We start from the raw sequence: 22,522 nt of genomic DNA, 5'->3' as shown, positions 1-22,522 counted from the left end.
ATGGTATTGTCCATAAAATCAGTTGTTCATTTATTATTATTCCTTGAACTAGTTACCTTTGTAAGCCACATAGAAGAAATATGACTAAAAACAAAATAATATTTCGTATTACGTACCCTACCTCTTGGGAAAAAAAGTAATTTCATGCGGCTCGTATAACTTGAAGTAGATACAGTCATGCTCCTACAAGCTTACAGCTATATCAACGAGTATATAAATCATATTTTTCTTGCACTTCAAATAAAATCATACTAGGTTAGAACATACTTTTGAAATTATTAATAAATAAGTACCAAGCTACATTGAAGCAACGAAATATCAACACAATACAGTCACATCACAGATTATAATATGAGCTGTACACACGTAAATACGGGTAAATACTAATTTGGCAAATAGTCTGTGCCGCTGCGCGAGTTTTTTCGCGAAGATGCCCATTGACTTAAAATTGGGTTATAAATGACATTAAAACATAAACAGATCCGAGTGAAATTATTTGAACCCTTTTTAACTCTAGAAATCCTTTCCTTGCCTTGCACTGCACTGTCAGAGAGAGTATGTACAGTGGGATCCATGAGTATTACCCTGAAAATTGTCCATGACTATTTTTATTAATTTTTTTCTTACATCCTATGTGTTTTTAAGATATGCATTTTTATGTATGCTGGTGCAGAAGTTGTCAACAGCTTGTTTTGAGTTTTCTTTTAATAAAGTGCACGAACATGGTGATGGACAATTTGCACGGTAATACTCATGGATCCCACTGTACATACACTGCAGTGCAGCTACTGCTGCGTTGCCTTTATTTGTAAACATATGAACCGAAATTACGTTTGCTTACGAGCAAGATTATACTACAATATAGTTTAAGTTATACGTTACAATCATGAGAAAGCACATGATCATGTCACGCTCAGATTTGTTGGAGAAAATGCTCAAGCAAGAACGTAATGCAACGATATGGCAACGCAGCAATTTCTCCCGGAATCACCGGAAAATCTTCCACCTGGAAGCAATTTACCTTGTAAGGTGCTTTTGCTTCCATGCATTTATTGGAGCGACAAATTGGTTAAAAAATAGCATTTGAAACATTTTGAGTAATGCGTAAAGTGCTTTTCTCGTGAAGGAAGAGGAGTGAGTATGTGTGTGTATATACAGTTGTGAGGGATTAATGAAGTAATTCAGATTCTTGGCGTAGTGATTTAGGAATTTCCTCTCCTGCGAGGGACTGGTAGAAGCAAAAATCGGATGTCAGTTGTTATTTTTGTGGTGTACGTTGTGTGATACTGGAACTATCAAAATAATTTTATCATTTGTGAAATATGAGGGTTCTAATGGTACGTACTATAAATTTGTCAAATTAAGTCTCGCTTCAAGGCGAGAAGTGTTAGAGCTTTTATGCAGTGCATAAGCACAGATGATACGTTTCTGTGACACAAGTTTCGGTGACAGGTGTAATTTCAGCTATTTGTAGGTTTTCTTTACGCTCCCTATCAAATTTTAAAGTTCTATTCTATGATCTGCGTCAGGTAATTATACCTTGCTACTTATGACAGTTGCATGTTACGATTAATGTATTACGGGCAATAAATAGTATGAACGACGAACGTTTGGTTTTATTTTTCATGGGGAAGCATTGTCAGTACCTTCTATTGACGTCCAATTGAGACGTACTTAGCAAATACGAAAGATGCTTAAATTATGAAAAATTTTGTCTACAAAAAATTGAAACCAAGGGATGATTTTTTAAAGTTTTTTGCACGTATGTTGTGGTGACCTTCCATACACCCTTGTCGGCAAGATTTTATCGTAAGAAAATATGGACCAAGTTCGGATTGTTTAATTCCGAAGTAATCATGGTACACATGCAAGCAATTTTTATGTGTGTGTCTTAGCACAGATTTCTTTGCCTCACTGATTACTACACGTTTTCTGAAGAATGATTTACCCCTTCAATCTACTCCTATGAAACTATTTGTTTGCAATTGTGTCACATGGCATGAGGTGCAAAGGGTTATTATGCTTTTCACTGTAAACCCCAATTACCTGCTATATAAATTAGGAGCGAATTAACAATATAGAGAAAGTCTCCAATTTTGTTAATTTTCGGTGTACTAACTAATTTTGGCCTCCTAATCACGAATCTGTTGTAAAACACCGGGGGTCACGTCTGGAAATTTGAAAAAAAGCCGATTGAATTTTTTTTGGTAACACTTTACTATACCAGAGACGGATTTCTTCAAATTTACAGGAGAAAGTACTTACGCAAATCATTTTCTGTAGCGTTGTTGATGTTCGGGAATGTAGTTTTGATCCATTTTAATGCAAATGCATGTGGTTTTCTACGAAAATCTATTTCCGACGCGCTATTGCTGCTGCCGCCATTTGCTTTCTGCACGAGAGCACAATATGCGCTATTGCTGCTGCTACAACATGATGTGTCGAGGATACGTCGTGAAGTTGTTGCCGGGTGTGGAAGATGCCGTGGAATTTGTAATTCCGATGTTGTCCGTATATGCTAAATTGAATGAAAGGAGTGCTAATGGAACCTAACCTAACCTAGTAGGCATACCTCATCCCCGTGATGGTTCGTGGGGAAGGAATAGACATTATTTTCGTTAGAAATCCATTATTTCACCTAAAGAAATGTTCTGCAACGCACAATAGTAAGTTATCAATGTAAAAAATTGCGAAATAAATCATTGATAGGTGTCTCCGGTATAGTAAAGTAGTACCTTTTTTTTATATATAGGTGTATATGCGTAGTTTTACGAACGAAAATGTACTCTCCTGTCATTGTTTCCAACCACGCCGTTGTTTTACAAGAAAATGATTTATGATGTTCAATTCTAGTACGAACCCTATTTTTTCGATGAATTTAGGGGTGAAATGAGTGCTAATGGAACCTAACCAAACCTCGTGTGAATGGTTTGTGGGGCTACCGGTGGATGGTTTTTGGGGCTAACGAACAATGTTTCATCAAAATGTACAATTTCCAGACGTGACCCCCAGTTTTTTACAACAGATTCGTGATTAGGAGGCCAAAATTAGTTAGTATATACCGAAAATTAACAAAATTTGAGACTTTCTCTATATTGTCAATTCTTACCATAAATTATCTCACTAATTAAGTATTCTTGGAAAATTTCTCTCTGCTTAAACATTACCTCCAAAATAGTCAACCAAAGTTGTACTTTTCGGAATCTCTTATTAAGCTGTATCTTCTGGTGTATCCCAAGGCAGTGTTCTTGGTCATCTTCTTTTCATCCTGTCCCTTGATGATCTTCCAGAATATCTTTCCGACTCATGTAGAAACCTTCTTTATTACAGTTTTAATCTCCGGGAAATGTCTCAAATTCGTTTATTTTCTTATTTTTCACATTGTTACTTACATATTCTGCATTGCTGAGGATTCGTGAAGGTGGGATTTGACTTTTTTTTCACGCAAATAATCTTAATTTTTCACATATCGAGTAATTCTTGTTTGTTTGTTTTCGCTTGCCTTACACGGAATATGGCGAAGAAATCTTGACTAGCGTTGTCGATGATCAGTGGTTATGCAGTATTGCAGCCTTCTTCATTGAAAAATACCTACTTTCGTGTTACTGATTTTGTATTTTTTTCCAGGTACAAAAACCCCACGAAACATGCACGGATAGCCCCACACACCATTCATAAATAGCCCCACGAACCATGCACGTAGTCCCACACACCATTTACGGATAGCCCCACACACCATTCATAAATAGCCCCATGAACCATGCTCGGCAAGGTTAGGTTAGGTTAGACAAACAGTTAAAATTGTTATTCAACATCAGAAAAATTCAAGATAATTCTGCAACGTTTACACAATTACAAAACCACAAGGTTAGAAACACTGCCCGGATGTTACGTCACGTGTGTTCCCCTGAAACGTCACAATGAAAAACTGTTTTCTTATGCTTGTAATAACTGTAAACTACAGGAGAATCAATCAATACTGTCTTTGCAAATTTTGAATTGTTGTATATTTGATTATTCAATTAGTGGAAAATGTTTACTAAATCAATGGAAAAGGTTTGGATCCGTTGAACTCTTTTCTTATATATAATCATGTCAACAAGCTTAGACGTGATCATACTATTACTTTTTATGATTATCCAATAATTTATTTATTAATATGTAATTATATATTTGAGTGAAATTTTTGGGATCATCACCAATTTTTTAGAAAACTTGGCATCAGATAGACATATTGAATAGTTTAACATTTATGTTTCTGTGAAGGTGAAAATGTTGATGGTTGCTTTTGTCTGTCATTTCAGATTCTAATGGCAATTATGGAATTAGGTTCATAGCGTGAATTTTCTTGGGATTAATCAACGCGCTTGTTTGAAGGCAATCATGCCATTAAATGCAGGTGAGTGGAATGTGTGTGTGTTTTTAAAAAGTAATGGAAAAATCTGTGTAACAATATTAAAAAAAAAACTTCAGGAGATAAACAAATTGAACATGTTTTTGTGTTTCTCAGATTGTCAAAAAATCATTTTACTTTTCCTTCAATAGATTTCTTGATTGGAGATATTTTACATAAAAGTTTCTTGCATTTTGTTTTTGTTAATTTATTTTCATCTTTGTTGAATAAAACTCACATATGTGAATTAACATGTATGGAGTGATTTTGAAAGTTGTTTTAAGGTACCTGAAAAAGCCAGGGAATTTGGCTTCACTACTATTTAATGTTCCAATGTAATTCTTGATACTTAAAAATAAAAAAATGTGGCCGACATCTTAAAATTTCAAGTTTTTCAAAATGCCACCCTGGAGGCTGCAAATTGCACTTTTTCGTCGACCTTTTCAGCCTAGTGGATAGCAACCCAACCATATAAATTACAATTTTACTTAAGTTTTTTGCGAGTATAATACGTATTCTTCAATTACGACGTTTCAAGAGATAACTTCACTCTTCTTCAGATTTCGGTGTTTCATAAGCAATTCATAAAGTCATAGCATCGTCAAAATATTTCTTCCATAGTCATCAGGATTAAGGGTTAGGTGAAATGCGAGCAGGAAAAAATTTAGGAAGATAGATGACGCACTGAAAATTTACGTGCTTTAAGGCCATCGTTTACCAAAGTTAAAACCTATAATACAAACTTATTTGTCCTCCTGTATGATTTTTTTAAAACTGTAAAAACCTTTACAATTCTAAAAACCGTTCACTATTTCACAGTCAAGTTGTCTGCAATGAGCTTCCCTTGCAAATGTGGAAGCAGTCAAACCGGCTGTCTTTTGTTCATCTTTAAGGCACGTAAATTTTTAAATGTGTAATCGATCTTCCTATACGTTTTCCCGCTCGCATTTCACCTAACCCTTAATCCTGATGACTATGGAAGAAATATTTTGATGAAGCTATGGCTTTATGAATTGCTTATAAAAACCGAAACTTGAAGAAGAGAGAAGTTATCTCTCGAAACTTCGTAATTGAAGAAAACGTATTATACTCGCAAAAAACGTAAGTAAAATTGTAATTTATATGGTTGGGTTGCTATCCACTAGCCTGAAAAGGTCGACGAAAAAGTGCAATTTGCAGCCTCCAGGGTGGCAAAATTGTAATTTATATTGTTAATCTTGTGAGTAATTCGCACATAGTAAATATGAACGGCAACTCAACCTCTTTAAAGATTCCTGCTGGTGACCCCTGGAGCCCTCGGTAATTGGACACCCCAAACATGCTCTCGGGTACCGGATCAACCCCCCCCCCTGCCAAGTCACGTGAACACCTATTTGGTTTGCCAATCAACACTGGGGAGAATGCACTGCACGTTCTTTGAATACTTCGACCAGTTTTTAATTCTTACCATTCAAGCACGGGCATTGGTGGTAATTAATAAGAGTATTCCTGTCAGTGTCAGTGCAAGTGGTACCAGCTCAGTCCTTGTTATTGACAATCAAAAGTGTCTTTCAAATTTTGATATACAGAGTGTTATTATTATTATTTAGTATTTGAAGTAGGGTTACACATAAGCTTACAGTATTTTTACACAGATTATCTTACTAAAGTTCAAATCACCAACCCTGAGACCTGTAAACAAAACCACGTGCATGCAGAAAGCATTGCAAACTCATAGAAGTAAAATAATCCACACGAAAATCCAGCGTTGTTACAGGATTCATTATGTAAGGTAAAACAACGGCCAATTTGTAGTATGGGATAAGCTGCCGGAAATGACGTCTCACGTTAAACCCAATGCTCTTTCTTTTGTACTTATTGCTTCATCTTTATGGTTAACTCTTTGCACCAGTAATCATTTCCCATAAATTTGGCTTCTTTCTTGCATGCGAATTGAATATATTTTACTTGCAATTTTTTTACACGAAATGATATAACATGGTAAAGTATATTCCTAATGATATAGATAGGAGTGTATTTGAAATTTGTTTGTAGATTTTATGTAAATTGTATCTTACGTAAATAAAATATATAATGGGCATAAACAGCCATATGCAATGCTGTAAGTCCAATAAATATATTGATGATGATGATCTAAACAAGACGAAGAAAGTTCGTAAATTTATTGCGGTTGGAAACTTTGACAAGCATCCTAATAATGATTTTTGTTCCGCCAAATATAGTGCACTTCGTAAAATAACTTGGTGGCATGGGAAGGCCAGATAAGTGTGAACATTTTGTAGGAATGTGCATTGTAACTTTCAATGAGCTTAGAGATTCGTGTACGTAATGATATTTTATAACATTGGTTATTTTCTAAAAATAATCATATGAACAGCCCGACCCTGTGGCTGAGTGGTTAGCACATCGCGCTGCGACGCCAAGGGTCCCTGGTTCGAATCCCGGTCGGGCTTGGTTGTTTGTGAATGTCCATTCATCAATTTCATCATTTCATCACTCATCCCCATCTTCGCAAATTAGCCAAGAGGCACAAAACGCGAAGTAAAATAAACTAAATCAATCAATCAATCAATAATCATGTGAACAGCAAGGAAGTAGTTGCACTTTCAACATGGCGAGTTCTATGCATGTAACAGCAGATGATTGCGGTAGTCGGCGGTCGTGAATCAATTGACATCGAGTGATACATCGAATTGGCGAGACTGTTTGTTTACAGAAGGTCTCGGGGTTGGTGATTTACACTTTATACAAATAGCATTTTGCCCTACATAAATTAATTTCTCATAAGCAATAGCGCAAACTGACACAGGTGAAAGTATACGATAATAGAAGTAAAAAAGTCTCACTAAACACGGGTCTGATAACGAGCCGTTTTCGAGATAATCACGAATGTGTTATTACAAGCCTCCACTGACTCCATTGTTTGTAAACGTCGTCCTAGTTGGTAAAATGCTAATGACACAGTAAGAAAAGTGACTCGCACAGTACGATTAGACTGCGTACTGATTGTATCCATCCTGTTTGATTACAACGCCACCTCTCGGAAATGTTCTGTTTTGTAAACAAAAAGCAAACCTCGGAACGCGCAAGGAGCAAAGCACTCGGTGTTTACAAAATGCAATCAGTGACGGCTTCTAACCATACATTCGCACACACTATTAGCATTTTACCAACTAGGAAGACGTTTACAAACAATGAAGTCAGTGGCGGCTTGTAATCACACACTGGCGATTATCTCGAAAACTGCTTGTTTACGGAGACTTTTTTGGGGCCACTTCATCACCGTCACTCACACAAGCACCCAGTGTTAATAAATTTTCAATACCAATTGAGGATCGCCTTTCTGATACAAGGTTTTTTCCAATACTTGGTACTAAATTTCTGTTGGACATCTGTAGCACTTTTTGATTTCTCAAATTGGAGCACACAAAAGGCGTTCTCAGGTTGAGAAAGCACCATTCTGAATCTGGCACTCTCTAGCAGCAGAAAATGAAAATACTAGAAACATCTGCAATACAAAAAAATAATAATCTTTACTCTTTCAAATAATGTACTTTGTTACTCGGTAGTGCTAACATTTTGTCTACAATAAATTTTTTGAAGTGGGTTCAGAGTTTATGTACACACTGTACAGCATGTAACAAAAGTCTGGGAACACTTTAAGTAAATTATTGTAGCCAAACGAGAGTAGCATTACAAAGTAACAAAGTACACCATTTCAAAGAGTAAAGTTGTAAGTTTTTTTCAACGACACTCACTTTACAAACACTCTGTGGGAACCATGTGTGACCCGACAAATATCAACGCAATAATCAAACTCTTCCCACACACGGCCCAACATGTCTTCCGAGACTGTGGCTGTTACTTGTTCAATTCTCCTTTTGAGGTCCACAACATCACGTGGAAGAGGAGGGACATATACGTGGTCCTTTACATAACCACATAAAAAAAAAATCATCCCTTGCACTCTTTATTTTGTCAAATTCTAGCATGCAGAAAGCCTTCTCAGCTCCAGAAAGCGCCATCTTGATTATGACACCACCTAGCGACGATATATGGAACTACACGTAACACCTGCAATGAGGAAAAACTTACAACTTTACTCTTTGAAATGATATAGTTTGTTATTTTGTAATGCTACTCGTTTGGCTACAATAATTTTTAAAGTGTTCCCGGACTTTTGTTACAAGCTGTATGTGTAATGCCTAGTTACAAGTGATTTGTGTGACTGTGTAATAATTGAATGCATTTTCAAAAACTTTCTACACCCAAAAAAAACACGAGTCACCACTGACTTGCGACCATTCCAACATCAGATTTAGCATCGTTGTTATTTCACCTGATAAAGACAGTTTGAAACAGTAAAGGAGGTGTTTTTCTTTTTTAAAGTGATTGTGTGTCATTGGAACCAATAATAGAAAGTAATTGGATACTATACGACGCACGGTTTTAGAAGCGATATCGGGCGGAGTTACGGAGAGCGTGTCCTTGGCGACCAGCCAATAGCAGGAGTGCAACGTTGTACAGTTAGGTTTGCACGCAAGGAATTCTTTATAAAACTCACCACTTTAAGGTTCATCATTGCATGGGACACGACATTATGAGCCTGACTGTCCAAGTCCCATGCATTTCCGTCGCCTACAGCTGGAGTTATCGTTTTCCGAAGAAACAAGGGAAACAGCGCGTCTCCACACACACACAATGACGCTTCGTTTTCCTTCAGTGTTCCGTCTGTTGTTTTTTATTTTTTTTATTTGCCACCTTATTATGAACCCCACTGAGTCGTGTCTTGGTACAGCTATGGGTGTCAAATTCGGCTGAATATGAACAATGGCCTTTCATTGTCGTGGGTGTTTAAGAACATTGTGAGTCTGTCACTTTCAGTTCAGCATTTTCGTAACAAGGGTGGTGTAAGATAATTGTACTCGTACACCACGGAGAACAGTTGTGAGACAATTCAATATGGCCCTTATTGATTGATTCAATGTTGGTTTATTTTACTTTGCTTTTCTGCTACCTTTGGCTAATCGCAAAGATGAGGATGGATGATGAAATTGATGAAGGGACACTTACAAACACCTATGCCCGGGCCGAGATTCGAACCCGGGACCCCTGGCATCGTAGCGTGCTGTGAAGTCCAGCCCTTATGTTCGATAGTTATGCAATAGTGTGTGTTCAGCGAGTGTTATTTAATAATTTCGCACCGGCCCCCATGGTGGAGTGGTTAGCATATCGTGCTATGACGCCAGGGATCCCAGCCTGGACATGGATTTTGTGAATGTCCATCCATCAATTTCATCATATCATCACTCATTCTCATCTTCGCAATTAGCCAAAAGTGACAGAAAAGTTAAATAAAATAAAGTAAATCAAATCAAATTAATAATGTCGCTCTCGAACCATATTACAAGTAGTAGTAGTACAGGCACCAAGGGTAAAATATTACGTACACAAGACAGAAATCTAGTGTATTCTTGCTTCAAGGAATTGGCATCGGAAGAAGTGCGTGCTGAAACAGTGTTTTCTCCGAGTCGAGAACTTACGGCGAAAGCATGTGGTGTCTGTGTGCATTGCATATTATAAAACATGGTAACGTATCTACCACAGAAATCGGCGAACCCCTATTCAAATCTTCTGGGAAACATGCCAGAAAACAGAAACGAGAGCGATGATGATGGTCTTGCAGTTCCTCTACAATAAATACCTTGAAACTTCTATCAGGTACGAGTTTCAATTACATGCTGCAGTGATATGATATAATCCTGTGTAGAATTCTTTACTATATATTTCATTGTACTCAAATATCACGTGCATGCATTAAATATAAAAAGCTGAATATTGGACACGGCGAAATCTCTGCGTTTCCTTTCCGCTAGCAGTTGGTTTGGCAGCAGCGCGACAGCACTGGCTGCGTATTGGCTGAACTCATGTTCCTTCTAAAAGCGAACGCCGTATAACCACCTATGCTATATATTGAAACTATTTTCTTTCTATTGCAGATATCTCGACTGCTCTTGAGCTGTTAGAACACATTCAGCACACCATACAGGCTAGTGATGATCCTAAGTTAGAATCGCAAACGAACAGTGATCTGGGAACTCTGATTTCATTTCTGGAAAATCCTATCTTTCGAGGAATTGTTACTGTTCAGGTTAGTGAATGTTTATTCAATCCTAGTACCTACATTTGTAATTCCTTCTTTGCATTCTATAGGACGTATTGATAAGAGTGGAAGACGATGCTGTAGTACACACTGAAACCAGAGATTGATAAGCTTCCTGAGTCATGGAGCTACTTCCCACATTTGGAAATGCATGGATAGCTACCATTATGTGTGTGTGTTAGGGGTGGGGCTGATTTTTTAATATTTTGTTTATTCACAAAAAAAATAAGATGTATGAATTTCTTCTTTTATAATAGGGTGATAAAAAAGTCATACTTCTATTTGCAAATTTTAAACAGCATTTTAGTGTTACGTTTAGGCCGTTCACCAGCTTAAACTTCTTGGCTGCAAGAGGGTGTATGTATAGGGGATGGAATAAATTACGCTCATTGCCCTTTACCAATATTTAATAGAATCCACACAAGCGAGAGAGGATGATCATGCACGAGCCAGCAAGATATCTAAACACTGATGATGAGAAACCCAAAGTGTCACCACTGTACCTGGTTTCCTTCGTGGTTCCTCGGCAGAGTCACGACGTGGCGGTCCATCGAAGTTGTCCTCAATGGGTTCACCTAAACCTTTTGACCAACGGTCACTCGCAACACACTTCGTCCTTTGCTTTCTCGATCAAGACTCCCCTGGTGACCTCTCTTCACCCGGGCACTGCTGGCATTTCTGATTACACAGCATTTTATTTCCGGCTCGTAACATGCCACCTCCCCCTGAAAAGAAATAGGGTTGACCAGGGGGAAAGCCAATTTCTTTATTTACAAAAAAAAAAAAAGATTAAATATGTACAATGAATAAATGATTTTGCCCCGTATATAACACAATTCGTCATAGGTCAGTAGGCTAGTATGTAGTGTCATATTAACAGGCCCTGTACGTTACGAAGGATAATACAGTTATTGAAGTGTAGCACTGTTCTGTCGTGTATTCCGAAGCGAAGGGAACCAAAATCGCCACTTACGGTAGTCTCTGCGGTATCTCATTGCACGACGTACATGTATGAGGTGTGGCTAGAAAAGAAAACAAGACTGTTGCTACAGAATCTTTTATTGGTTATTTTGTACAATATGAACATTATCCCCTTCAAAGTACTCCCCTGCACTATCAATACACCGCTCCATACAAATCTTCCATTGCTTAAAGCAATGCTGGAAATCATTTTCTGAAACCATTTTCATGACCACTGTCCCTTTTGTTTTCACAGATTCTGCGGTTGTAAATCTGGTTCCTTTCAGTGCTGATTTGATCGTTTGGAATAAAAAAAAGTCTCGCTGAGTGATATCCGGTGAATAGGGTGGATGTTCTAACACTGGGATCCCATGCTTGGCCAAAAAAGTCTTGACTGATAATGCCGTGTGGACAGGAGCATTGTCCTGATGAAGAATCCATGACTTGATTTTCCGCAAATCAGGTCGTCGTCTTCTTACTCGCTCACGAAGGGTCGTCAGCACCGTAATTTAATAATTTTGCTGGTTTTGCAATAGCTCAAATACTCAAGCGACGATCGTTTTGAATCAATTCACCGACATTTTCAATGTTTGATTCCATTTTTGACGTGCAAGGCCGTCCAGGACGCAAGTCATCAGCGGTCACTACTCGTCCCTCTTTAAACCTTTGAAACCACTCAAACACTTGCGTGCGTGATAAACACTCATCTCCGTATACTTCCTTCAAATAACCATAAGTTTCTGTGGCGTATTTTCAGAGTTTCATAAGAAACTTCAAATTGATATGCTGTTCCACTTTCGCACGTAACATGCACAGATGTACGGTTCACTTCGTCCACAAGCTACAGCGGAACTGAGCTCAGCACACCGAGGAAAATCACACAGTCAATAGGCAGGATATCACGTTATACACTCATGCACCGCTTGACTTTGAAGCACTTGTCGTTTGTCGACAACAACATCAATCCGGTTTTTTTCTAGCCACACCTCGTACGTGACACTTGAAACAATATATCACTGGTAACACTAATCCAAAAGATAAGTTAGTAGGCCTCAAATTTTTAAAAGAATACACATATAAGTTGATTGAAGATAAAATTATATTTACATGGAAAGTTCAGTAACAATATTAATTCGATGTTTTTATTTCCATTTCGTGATATTAGATGCGATTGTTGTCTGACAGCCAAACAGGTTTGTCAAGTTAATTTCTGTTGCATTGAGTCACTCTTTGGAATGCCTATCAGCCCACAAAACTTATAGCTCTGCCAGTTACTGATAGTTTAGATATGGGCATGATTGGCAAGTAAGGGTTATTTCTTTTCATCACTGCTGTTTAGTACCCTAACAATTTTGTAATTTTTATTGGTACACGCCACTGTCAAGGTTTAGGTCCATGTGAGACTGAGATTTTTTGCAAACATCCACAGTGTGTAGTCAACCATTTACGAGACACTGAAAATACCTCTGCTACGAGGGTCACTATTTATATTTTGAGCCTAACAATGAAAAAACAGGAATTTGGCATTGAAAACTGCTTTATTGTTTTTCGAAGTATTCTCCTTTATGGTCAATACACTTTTGCATTCGTTCGAACCATTTGTCAAAGCAGTTTTTCCAATCTTCTTGAGACACCTCCATAATATGGTTTTTGAACGCATCAACGGCGTCTTCCGCCGACGAAAATCGTTGTCCACGCAATTCATTCTTGACATTCGGGAACAAGAAGAAGTCATTGGTTGCCAAATCAGGACTGTACGGCGGATGACCCATCAATTCGATTTTTTGACTGTTCGTAAAGTCGGTTGTTAGACGAGATGTGTGACAGCTGGCATTGTCTTGATGAAGAATGATCCGACGGCGTTTGTTTGTTTTCCGTATTTGACCGAAGACCTCTGGCAAACAAATTGTTGCGTACCATTCAGAGTTGACCGTTGTACGTTCCTCTAAAGTCACAGTTGCCACATGACCAGTTTTCCCGAAAAAAACAGGCGACCGTTTGTTTCGATGTGCTTCGAGCGCGGACAACTTTTGTTGGATTGGGTTCATCTTGAAACACCCATACAGTCGACTGCTGTTTACGTTCCGGCTCATATGCATATATCCATGATTCGTCACCTGTTAGAATCTTATATACGTCTTTTGAAGCACCACGATTGTATTTATTGAGCATTTGTTTACACCAATTGACGCAAGCGTCTTTTTGAGTTCTTGTCAAATTGTGTGGGATCCAACGAGAACATACCTTTCTCACAGCTAAATGATCACGTAATATTTTATATATGCTGGTGGAACTAATGCCTATGGTTGCCTCAATCTCACAGTATGTCACATGACAATGTTGCAGTATTAGGTTTTGCACAGCATCATGTTTTCTTGAACAACAATTGATTTTGGACGACCTTCGCGAATCTCGTCGGTGAGCGAATGGCGGCCACGATTAAATTCGTTATACCAGCGTTTCACAGTGGCCAAGGATGGGGCTTCATCGCCAAATGTGGAAGTAAGTTGATCGATGCACTCTTGTCTTGATAATCCACGTCGAAAATCGTAAAAAATCATTGCACGAAAATGTTCACGAGTTAATTCCATTTTATTGTTGTCGCACAATCTCCAAGGCAACATAAACAACGCAAATGAAGCTATTGACAAAACATTTGAAGTACGATTCCGTGCAAACGTCAAATCGCACATAACTTCAATCAGTGTTGCCAAGGCTCAAAATATAAATAGTGGCCCTCGGAACTGTAATTCGCGATCCACGGTTTGGCGATCCCTGCACTGAAACACATTAGCCTAGGCAGACTCTTCTTCGAACAATGGTGAGAATTTTGTGGAGCAAATCGTAGATTTAAGGTAATTGTAATTGAAACCACAACACACAAATCATTTATGAGTGAACCATCAATAGTCTTTATTATGAGAGCAAACATTCCACGAAAAATTAATGAAATTAAGTAACTTTAATTTAAAAAGTCAAAAATCACAAAGATATGCTTACTCATAATTAGGGCTTGGAAGTTGATGACTTGAAAAAAAAATGTCAAAAAATGACCTTAAAATTATTTTTAAACCTCAACGACAGTTGTGACGTCCCACAGATGGGAGCGTTCCTTTTCCTTGTTACTCCGACAGTAGTTTTGAACTTGAGGCTACCTAGTTTTCAGTACCTTTCAGTGTGCTGTGAAAGCGTGAAGGTAAATTTTCCATACTGCTTCTGTGGTGTTCTATTTATATACTGTGGTCCTGCTGACGTCACAATTGTGTTTGGGAGTTAAAATCACCAACGATTTATTATGATTAGAGCCCGGAAGTTCAGGCATTTATTTTCGTTAAAATAGGCAGGCAAAAAGTCATTTATAATGTGGAAAATAGGCACTAAAAATGAAAAAAGGCAAAATAAACCGAAAAAAGGCACATTTGGAAGTCGCTTACTTTTATCTATAATTTCTGGCAAAATGTTAAAATCTACATTGGGAAGAGCATTTCAATTTTCACCAAATTCACGCACGTAACCATGTAACTTACCACTTAATGGCACACTACATTTCGGCATGATGACAACTACACGATCCTTTCCCTCCAAAGTGCAGAACTAAACTAAAGATAGAGAACTTGATTTTGGAATCCATGCAAAGGCCCTTGGGCATTAGTGCTGTTTCTTGTCAATAACCTCCTGACATGGACGCTGGATGTGATGACGTAATTGTGCAGATGTTCTGCAACAGGTTTTCAGCAGTCAATCATGCACAAGGAAATCTTAACCGAAAGGCAATATCCTAACTAAGCATGAACTGTTTTCTCACACTTTTCTCCTTCAGTAATGTTGAAACATGCGTGAGTTCAATATTATGTAAATAAGGCGAAAATTATTCACATAATAAACGGAAGAAAAATAAATGCCAACAACGTTTATTGGGAGAAAAATAATTTATATACACACTTTTTTTTAAAAAAATGGTCCAATTTCATTGAAAAAGGCAAAAAAAAAGGCATTATAATTAAAAATATGCAGTGGGGTCCCAAATAGGCAAAATGAAAAGGCTTCTAAAACATTCGAAACAACATAAAAAACGTATATCCGGAAAAAAATTATCAATATATCCAGTAGATAAAAAGAGGCATTTTGCCAAACTTCCGGGCTCTAATTATGATCAATAGACAAGAGAATGGTAACCACTTTTACACAAGAAGATGAATAAGAAAGTTAATTAGAGGTGGTTTTTGATGATTATGATGTTTTGATATCCCATTTTCAAAGTTTAAAACAAAAGGGTAAGATAGGAAGGGTAGCATTTTTTTTAAAAAAAAAGGTTAAAGTGTTCTCCTGTGTTCCAATCTTGTCCTCTTTTCCTAACACTCTTCGCTATCTGCTGTTTCCACCAATATCTTGGTCTCCCCTTTGGCCTTATTCCCACTCCTTGTGCATTGTAAGCTCTTACTGGTAGTCTTTTTCTCTTCATGTGCTTCATCTATCCTGTCCTGAAGCTTCACCACACACACTGTCTGTCTGATCTCCTCATTCCTTATTCACCTCTTCTATACTGAATGCAACTCCAACTGGCGGCTGGGAAACAGTGAATCAGCAATCAGTTGAATTTTCTTTGACCGAAATCAGGCATTTTCGAGTCTCAAGGTACCTAACGTTGTTTGCGGTACAATACAAATGAACGTTGGGTGCCAAACGTACTGTAAAGCGTGAGAGTTTTCTCAGGCAACAATATTGTCAGCACCAGAAATCAGCAGGGTGTTTAGGGTACAACTGCACACGTGGTCCTACATGAGGGAGTTTCACACGCAAATAGACAACTGGCAAAAGCAGAAGTACGCTTGGCAATGTTGCTTCGGGAGAGTGATGTGACCCCTTCAGCTTTTACTTCGTAACGTGAGTTTGTTTTGTTGTCACCCATCGAGCCACACACCCCCTAAAGACAATTGGGGGACAGAAGGAGCTGAAATAGCCCTCAAGGTCAGCCGCAAGTTTGAGTTGCGTTCAGTATAGTCTTCCCCAATATACCTACTCCTTAAAAATTTCATCTTCACTGCCTGCATCTGTCTTTTATCTGTCATTGTCCAAGTCTCTGCTCCATCTGTAATTATTGGCACATAGTATGTGTTGTACAGGGTGGAGCATTTTCGACTACCTATTTTATAATGAAGACAGATGAAATTGCTGATTACATTTACTTTTATTTTTCATTTCTAGAATAAACATTGCACCTTTGGATTATAGAAAGTGTATACATGAACAATGTGCACTCAATTATTTCTTGAAAATAACATCTTTCAAATGATGTCCACAGCAACGTGCACACGTTCAATGTTCTCTGGTGTTCTGACTTTTATTTTTATCCCATGTGGTTTATTTTGAACACTTCCAACTTCACGCCATTGTTTACACCATTCATTGATTGTTTTCCTGTTAGGAACTTGTCCACGGCATTGTTGATCACCATACTCCCTGCAGAATGCACGCTGCACCGCTACAATTGACTTCGTTAACACGAACTGCTCCACACAAAATATACATTGCTGTAGAGGCCAACGCTCCATTTCTACTGAAATCCAATGTCACAGTGTACACAAGGCAGGAGGGAACTGCCCTCCCACTGTTTTGCAGTGTTGCCAACCTCAAACTGTGTAGTCGAAAATGCTCCACCCTGTATATTACCTTCTTGCATTTCATGATATGAGTATAACTTCTTTTAATCTTTTCCTACAGGATTCACTAAGCGAACTTAATCAGCAGCTGCAGCAGCATCCGTCTATCCTTCCGGTTGACTTTGACATCACTCCTTCAGGAGACCTAGTTTTGAATGTGCCACCTCCAGTGGACCTGTACGATCCAGGTTACGAACCTGAATTTCAAAACCATGAATTTGACCAAAGAGTACCTGTAGCCAAGTTGTCACACAGTTCTTCAGAGAATACATCTTCGCCTCAGGTAAGATGAAAACCAATTTATTATTATTTAAACTTCTGTTTAGTTTGTGTTTTTTAATTTTTTTTATGCTTGCACAGTCACTGTAATGATTGAGCATTATGTTTGGAAGGTATAATGTTCTTGCAGCAAACTGAAATGAAGCAAGCCTATGGATGTGGAAGTATTACTTGAGAGCAGTAAGGTAAGGGTATACGGGGTGTCTATAAATACTTTCCCTGACTAAGTTTATGTACAGAGTTAACCTAAATGATTCGTCAGGTTGCAAAGCACTGTGTATTTACAAGTATAGAACGTACAAAGACGGGTGATGCATGAAAAGATAGATACACTAATCAAGTTTCTGGTACATTCTACAAATGTTCAATGTGTGCACCCTGGGTCACCCTGTACACATCCCAACGGTAATCCAGTTCCCTCCATACGTTCACTAGCATGTTTCCGTCAATGTCCGTCACAGCAGCAGTGGATGCGTTCCTGCAGTTCTTGCAGCATTGTTGGCATTGGGGGTACATAAACTTTGTCCTTAACATAACACCACAGGAAGAAATCACATGGCGTGAGATCTGGCGACCTGGGAGGCCATGGCAACAGAGGAACATCACCCAAACCACAGGCCTGCAATTTAGCGTGCACGCGAGCCACGAGGCGGGCTTCTTCAACTTGGCGAGTGTATCTATCTTTTCATGTATGTATGTATGTTGTATACTTGTAAATCAACAGTGCATTGCAACGTGATGAATCATTTAGGTTAACCCTGTATTTTTCAGCGCATAATCTACTTAAATATTCTTGTAGGTGATTTCATACATTCAAAGTTTGTGTTGTACTGGCACTCGAACTGTTGTTGAACCTTGAACCTTTACCCGATGGAGCCTTGGCTAGTGAGTATCTCCATTGATATTTGGATCTTACTTAAACTCTTGCTTTTTACTCATTCTTACATTTAGAATTTAAATTGTTCAAAAAGATGCAGGGTCGAGAAGGTACAGCCTTTTATCTTCAATTTATCCCATAGAGAGAAAAGGCTTTTTGGAACAGCTCTTGTTGCTAATAGTAAAAATAGATATATTGTTTTGTAATTTGAGTATGTCATCCTTTCATATGGACACTAATGAACAAAAAAGAAGAACTGAAATATAGTGTTCTTCAATTGTAGCAGGTCTAGTCGAAAGGTTCTGTGAGGAAAGCGCTCAGATTTCTGTAGACGTTATGTCGAGCTATGGTAGGATGTTCCTCGATGACTGCAGGAATGTTTGCACAGAAATGGTCCATTTACTTGATGTTGTCATCAAGTCCTAAACCTGCTCATCTCTTCGTCAGTGTATATATGTAATGGCATCCTCTGCACTATTCATTCCCATGATTAAATCTCTTGCAACTTTTTATTATCTTCTCTAAACCTCCATTTCAAAATGTCCCGTCTTTATGAGACACTCTTTTGTATTTAAAAAATCTGACATGCAAGGCTGTTATGGGACTATCTGTCATCGGGATGGCCTTAAGAAAATGGTGGGAAAAGTTAGTACATGCACAGAATCACCTCCAAAATAACAGATAATTGTAGTAAGTTGTAGTCAGGGTAATTACATACAGACATCCTGTATTGCTTGTATATAAAAATACAGGGCAAGTAGCATGTTACAGGCGTACATAACTTGCAAGATGAGTAACATTGTGTAATTAATTTTGTATTTTTAATAACTTTTCTTTGTAATTTGTTGGCATCACAACATTGCATGAATGCAAGTAGTTAAAACAATAAGCTGCACGAACCCATATTCACATGTGTTTTGTTGAACAGATTTGCAAAAGAATTGAGTGTACTGAAATCTAAAATGCCAATTGAATTATAGGAAATCTAATAATAATAATCTTCAAAGATTTAAATGGAAGCACACAATTGTAGCATACTTAAATATTATGTTGTAAATCTTTGCATACTCTTCCCGGTCAAGATACAGAATGTTCACAAAACACCACTTCAACATTCTTATGTTGATTGTATGTATGATATAACTGAGGAAGCAAATTACATGCCTATAGATAAACCAGAATATTCAAATCATCAGCTTCTTGGCAATGTATCATTATCAGGTGAAAATTAGGTACTGAATCATCATTATGTAGGAAGGAATGTATACATTATGTTAATTCTTTCATCCCATTGGTTATATTTCAGTCATTCTGGAATAGGAATGCACATCTATGTAGTTGGGATAGTGCTGTTTCCTCCTCCCGTATGGAGCTAAACTAAATGTTCCCATTTGAAAGTAATATATGGTGAATGATAAATTTTCACAGCAGCTATATATGTCTGTACCTCATTGGGTATAATTTTGTAATATTTTGTTACGCAATATGTACGTAAAATGAAAAACCCTTGAGTACAATTCATTGATAGAAAGAAGCTATCACTCTTAATGATTCTTTTTAAATGTTGTATGTCTCACTTCTGTGTTTGGCTTCGTGATGCATATGCTGTTGTATTCAAAAGTATGTTCGTTTTACAATGTAGTTAAAATTTAGACTAGCATATTCATGGTGTTTTACTCGCTCTTGGCCCTTAATTTTTGTTTATAAAAATCAAACTACATACCTCGTTGTATGAGAAGAACGGTGACTTCACAGAGAGTGCTCGAAGATGTCGTCATTAGCATCTATGCATGCCTGCACACATATCTCATGTTACAGATGGTAGCCACCAACACACCTGGAGTCACAGCGTCAATTTCTCGCCGAATGCTGTCTTGCAGTTCCATTTCTTGTTGCGACAGACCTTTCCCTTTTCCAGTATGTGAAAACGATAAAAACATGCTGTTCCACCGAGTACCTAATCATACTGTACTGCTTTGTTACTGTACTGTAATCACAAACCACTGATTGTAAGCACGAACTTCCAGCTGAACCTGAACAAACACGAACCACTATCATGTGTGTCACAATAGCTGGGCGAGGAACTCAGACTGAAAGCACACGTCCATACTATTGGCATTTAATGGCAGATTGCCCAGATGCACGTGCATGCCTACGCAAGGGCTAGAAAGACTGTGGCGCTATCTGCATGCTTCTCATACACCAAGGTACCAAATTTCATTACATGATGACCAATAGTTTGATTTTTACAAGCGAAAAAAAAAAGTGAAACACCCTGTACATATTTAAATTGCATGCGATATATGTTGTTTTGTATGAACTGAAAGCATGACCATGAGAGTGTAGTTTATACAATTGAGTAATCTAACATCTAGTACAGGACCTGTGCAGAAGGTCTCAATAGCAGATCCCACAGCCATGATGAAACTTCACAGTCGATCATAAGAGAACTTACTGGGCATGTGCGAACGAACAGCCTCCTCTTTGAGGTTTTTCAGTTGGGAGAAAGATAATATTGTGAACTGTAACACTCGCACTCATAGTAACAGAGAAAATCAGCAAATGTGTCCAAAAAGGTTTTTGGCGATGAGCGTAGTACGGACATCTCAAAACTGGCTTTGAATCCTTTGCCAAGTATCATCAATACTTCATGGCCAATTCTCACAATATTCAACATGGCTGCATATTTTCTGGACAGGTCTCTTGTATTGAAATAGATGTACATTTTGCAAGTATAATTGCAATTAAGAAGAGATTATATTTACATATTCTTTGCTTGTAATACACTTGAATGACTTCGTAGATATTAATTGTACTTGTACTTACAGCTTAGATGTAAGTTTTGAGAGAGTGTATGACTAATTGTGCATGAGTTTGCACTATATTAATCTAATATTTAAAAATCATGAAATTGCAGTGTATATTTTATTAGCTTTTAATGGCAGATGAATTGAGTGATTCAGAAATTAGAAGAATTTGAACATTTGATTGCTTAATTAATATAAATGTAGTTAGCTAAACAATCTTTCTAGCAATTTTTTATGGCTCTCATCAATATTCACAGTAAGTATAATAATGTTATTATTCAGGAACAAATTCGCTATATTATTCTCAAGTGACAAAATGGTACTTTCAAATTTGTGGCTTTAAAGTGGTTTTTCTTGATGTGATGTATATAAAAACAAAAATATATATGTTTATTTAAACATACCCACATGTGATTCCTTGTGTGTGTACTGGTAGTTCTATCTACCTCTTATTGATGCACATGGTATTACAGTGTGTCTAAAATTCTATTGTCTGTTCTTTGATTTATGGACAATACCTAGAGGCACATATTTTTGATAAATACAAAAAAGCAAACTTTTGGTAAAAATCGGTCAATTTCAGGTTCAAAACTGTTAAATAAAATAAAATTGTAAATTTCAGTGTTATGGCAGTGAAAATTCGGATCAAAAGTGTTATATAAAATGACATTTTGGTTTTAAAATTGAGAATATAATCCTAAATTTGATTTGAAAACTGCGTTTACTACACAAGATAATCATAACCCTTCTAATATCACATTTTATGTAGTTAACAGAGTATTAAGTTTATTCCTGTGTAAAGGAATTCATTTTTGCTTCTCAAAATACAGGAGAATTAATCAATTTTCTGTGAGTTGCATAATTCAAATTTCAGAATTTTTCGTGTTTAGTAAATAAACTTTAAATTTCGTATTTAAGAGCCTATTTCGCATTTTGCAGTTTATTTCGCATCATTTTGTGACAAAACAGGGTAGGAAAATGCTATTTCTTGGAGTTGCAGTTTGAACACATACTGTACATTGGCACTTCTTATAAACTGATATGTGGATAATTGTTTTTGTGAAAGAATCGAGAGAAATTCAGGAACGAGACCAGTTCATACAGGTCTGTTGAAGGTTTCAAAGTCATAAAACATGGCTGCTGCACTTCTTCATATATTTTCCTGCATATTCTTCTATGAAATAGTTGAGCCACCTTGGTGGCATCGGGTGGTTTACTCACAAGCTCTTTGCGAGCATCTCTTCATCAATTTTAGCTTATCATATTTCATCATTGTTATGATTTGAAAGTCAGAAAAGCAACATAAATTAAGAAAATAAAAAATGAAACAGTTGAGGTGAACCTTTCCTGTTGTATCTTGCTTTCAAGTTTATCTTTAACTAT

The 22,522-nt window shown here is 37.4% G+C and overlaps 2 protein-coding genes across 10 annotated transcripts in view; one reads left to right on the top strand and one right to left on the bottom strand.

Annotated features, from left to right (window-relative positions):
* bisc (TM2 domain-containing protein 1 biscotti) overlaps positions 1-405 on the bottom strand; it is a 33,116-nt gene extending 32,711 nt beyond the window's left edge. The window contains exon 1 of one of the 5 annotated variants that reach the window (XM_083115071.1): positions 385-405. The gene's annotated coding sequence lies outside the window, so the exon portion shown is untranslated. Of the gene's footprint in view, positions 1-116; positions 359-384 lie in introns of those variants that run through there. The other 4 variants (XM_083115066.1, XM_083115067.1, XM_083115068.1 and 1 more) reach the window with 4 other exon arrangements.
* Positions 406-980: 575 nt separating this feature from the next.
* Positions 981-22,522, top strand: part of LOC145981803 (multiple PDZ domain protein-like) — a 963,820-nt gene continuing 942,278 nt past the window's right edge. For 2 of the 5 annotated variants that reach the window (XM_083115230.1, XM_083115226.1), the window contains exons 1-4: positions 981-1,134; positions 4,305-4,399; positions 10,393-10,544; positions 17,238-17,459. In XM_083115230.1, the coding sequence (XP_082971356.1) occupies positions 4,384-4,399; positions 10,393-10,544; positions 17,238-17,459 (390 nt within the window). In that variant the 5' untranslated portion in view covers positions 981-1,134; positions 4,305-4,383. The other 3 variants (XM_083115228.1, XM_083115229.1, XM_083115227.1) reach the window with 2 other exon arrangements.

Source organism: Lepisma saccharinum, chromosome 30 (assembly GCF_977018435.1).
Source record: "Lepisma saccharinum chromosome 30, izLepSacc3.1, whole genome shotgun sequence".
NCBI lineage: Eukaryota > Metazoa > Arthropoda > Insecta > Zygentoma > Lepismatidae > Lepisma > Lepisma saccharinum.
This window is presented reverse-complemented; position numbering and strand designations above follow the sequence as displayed.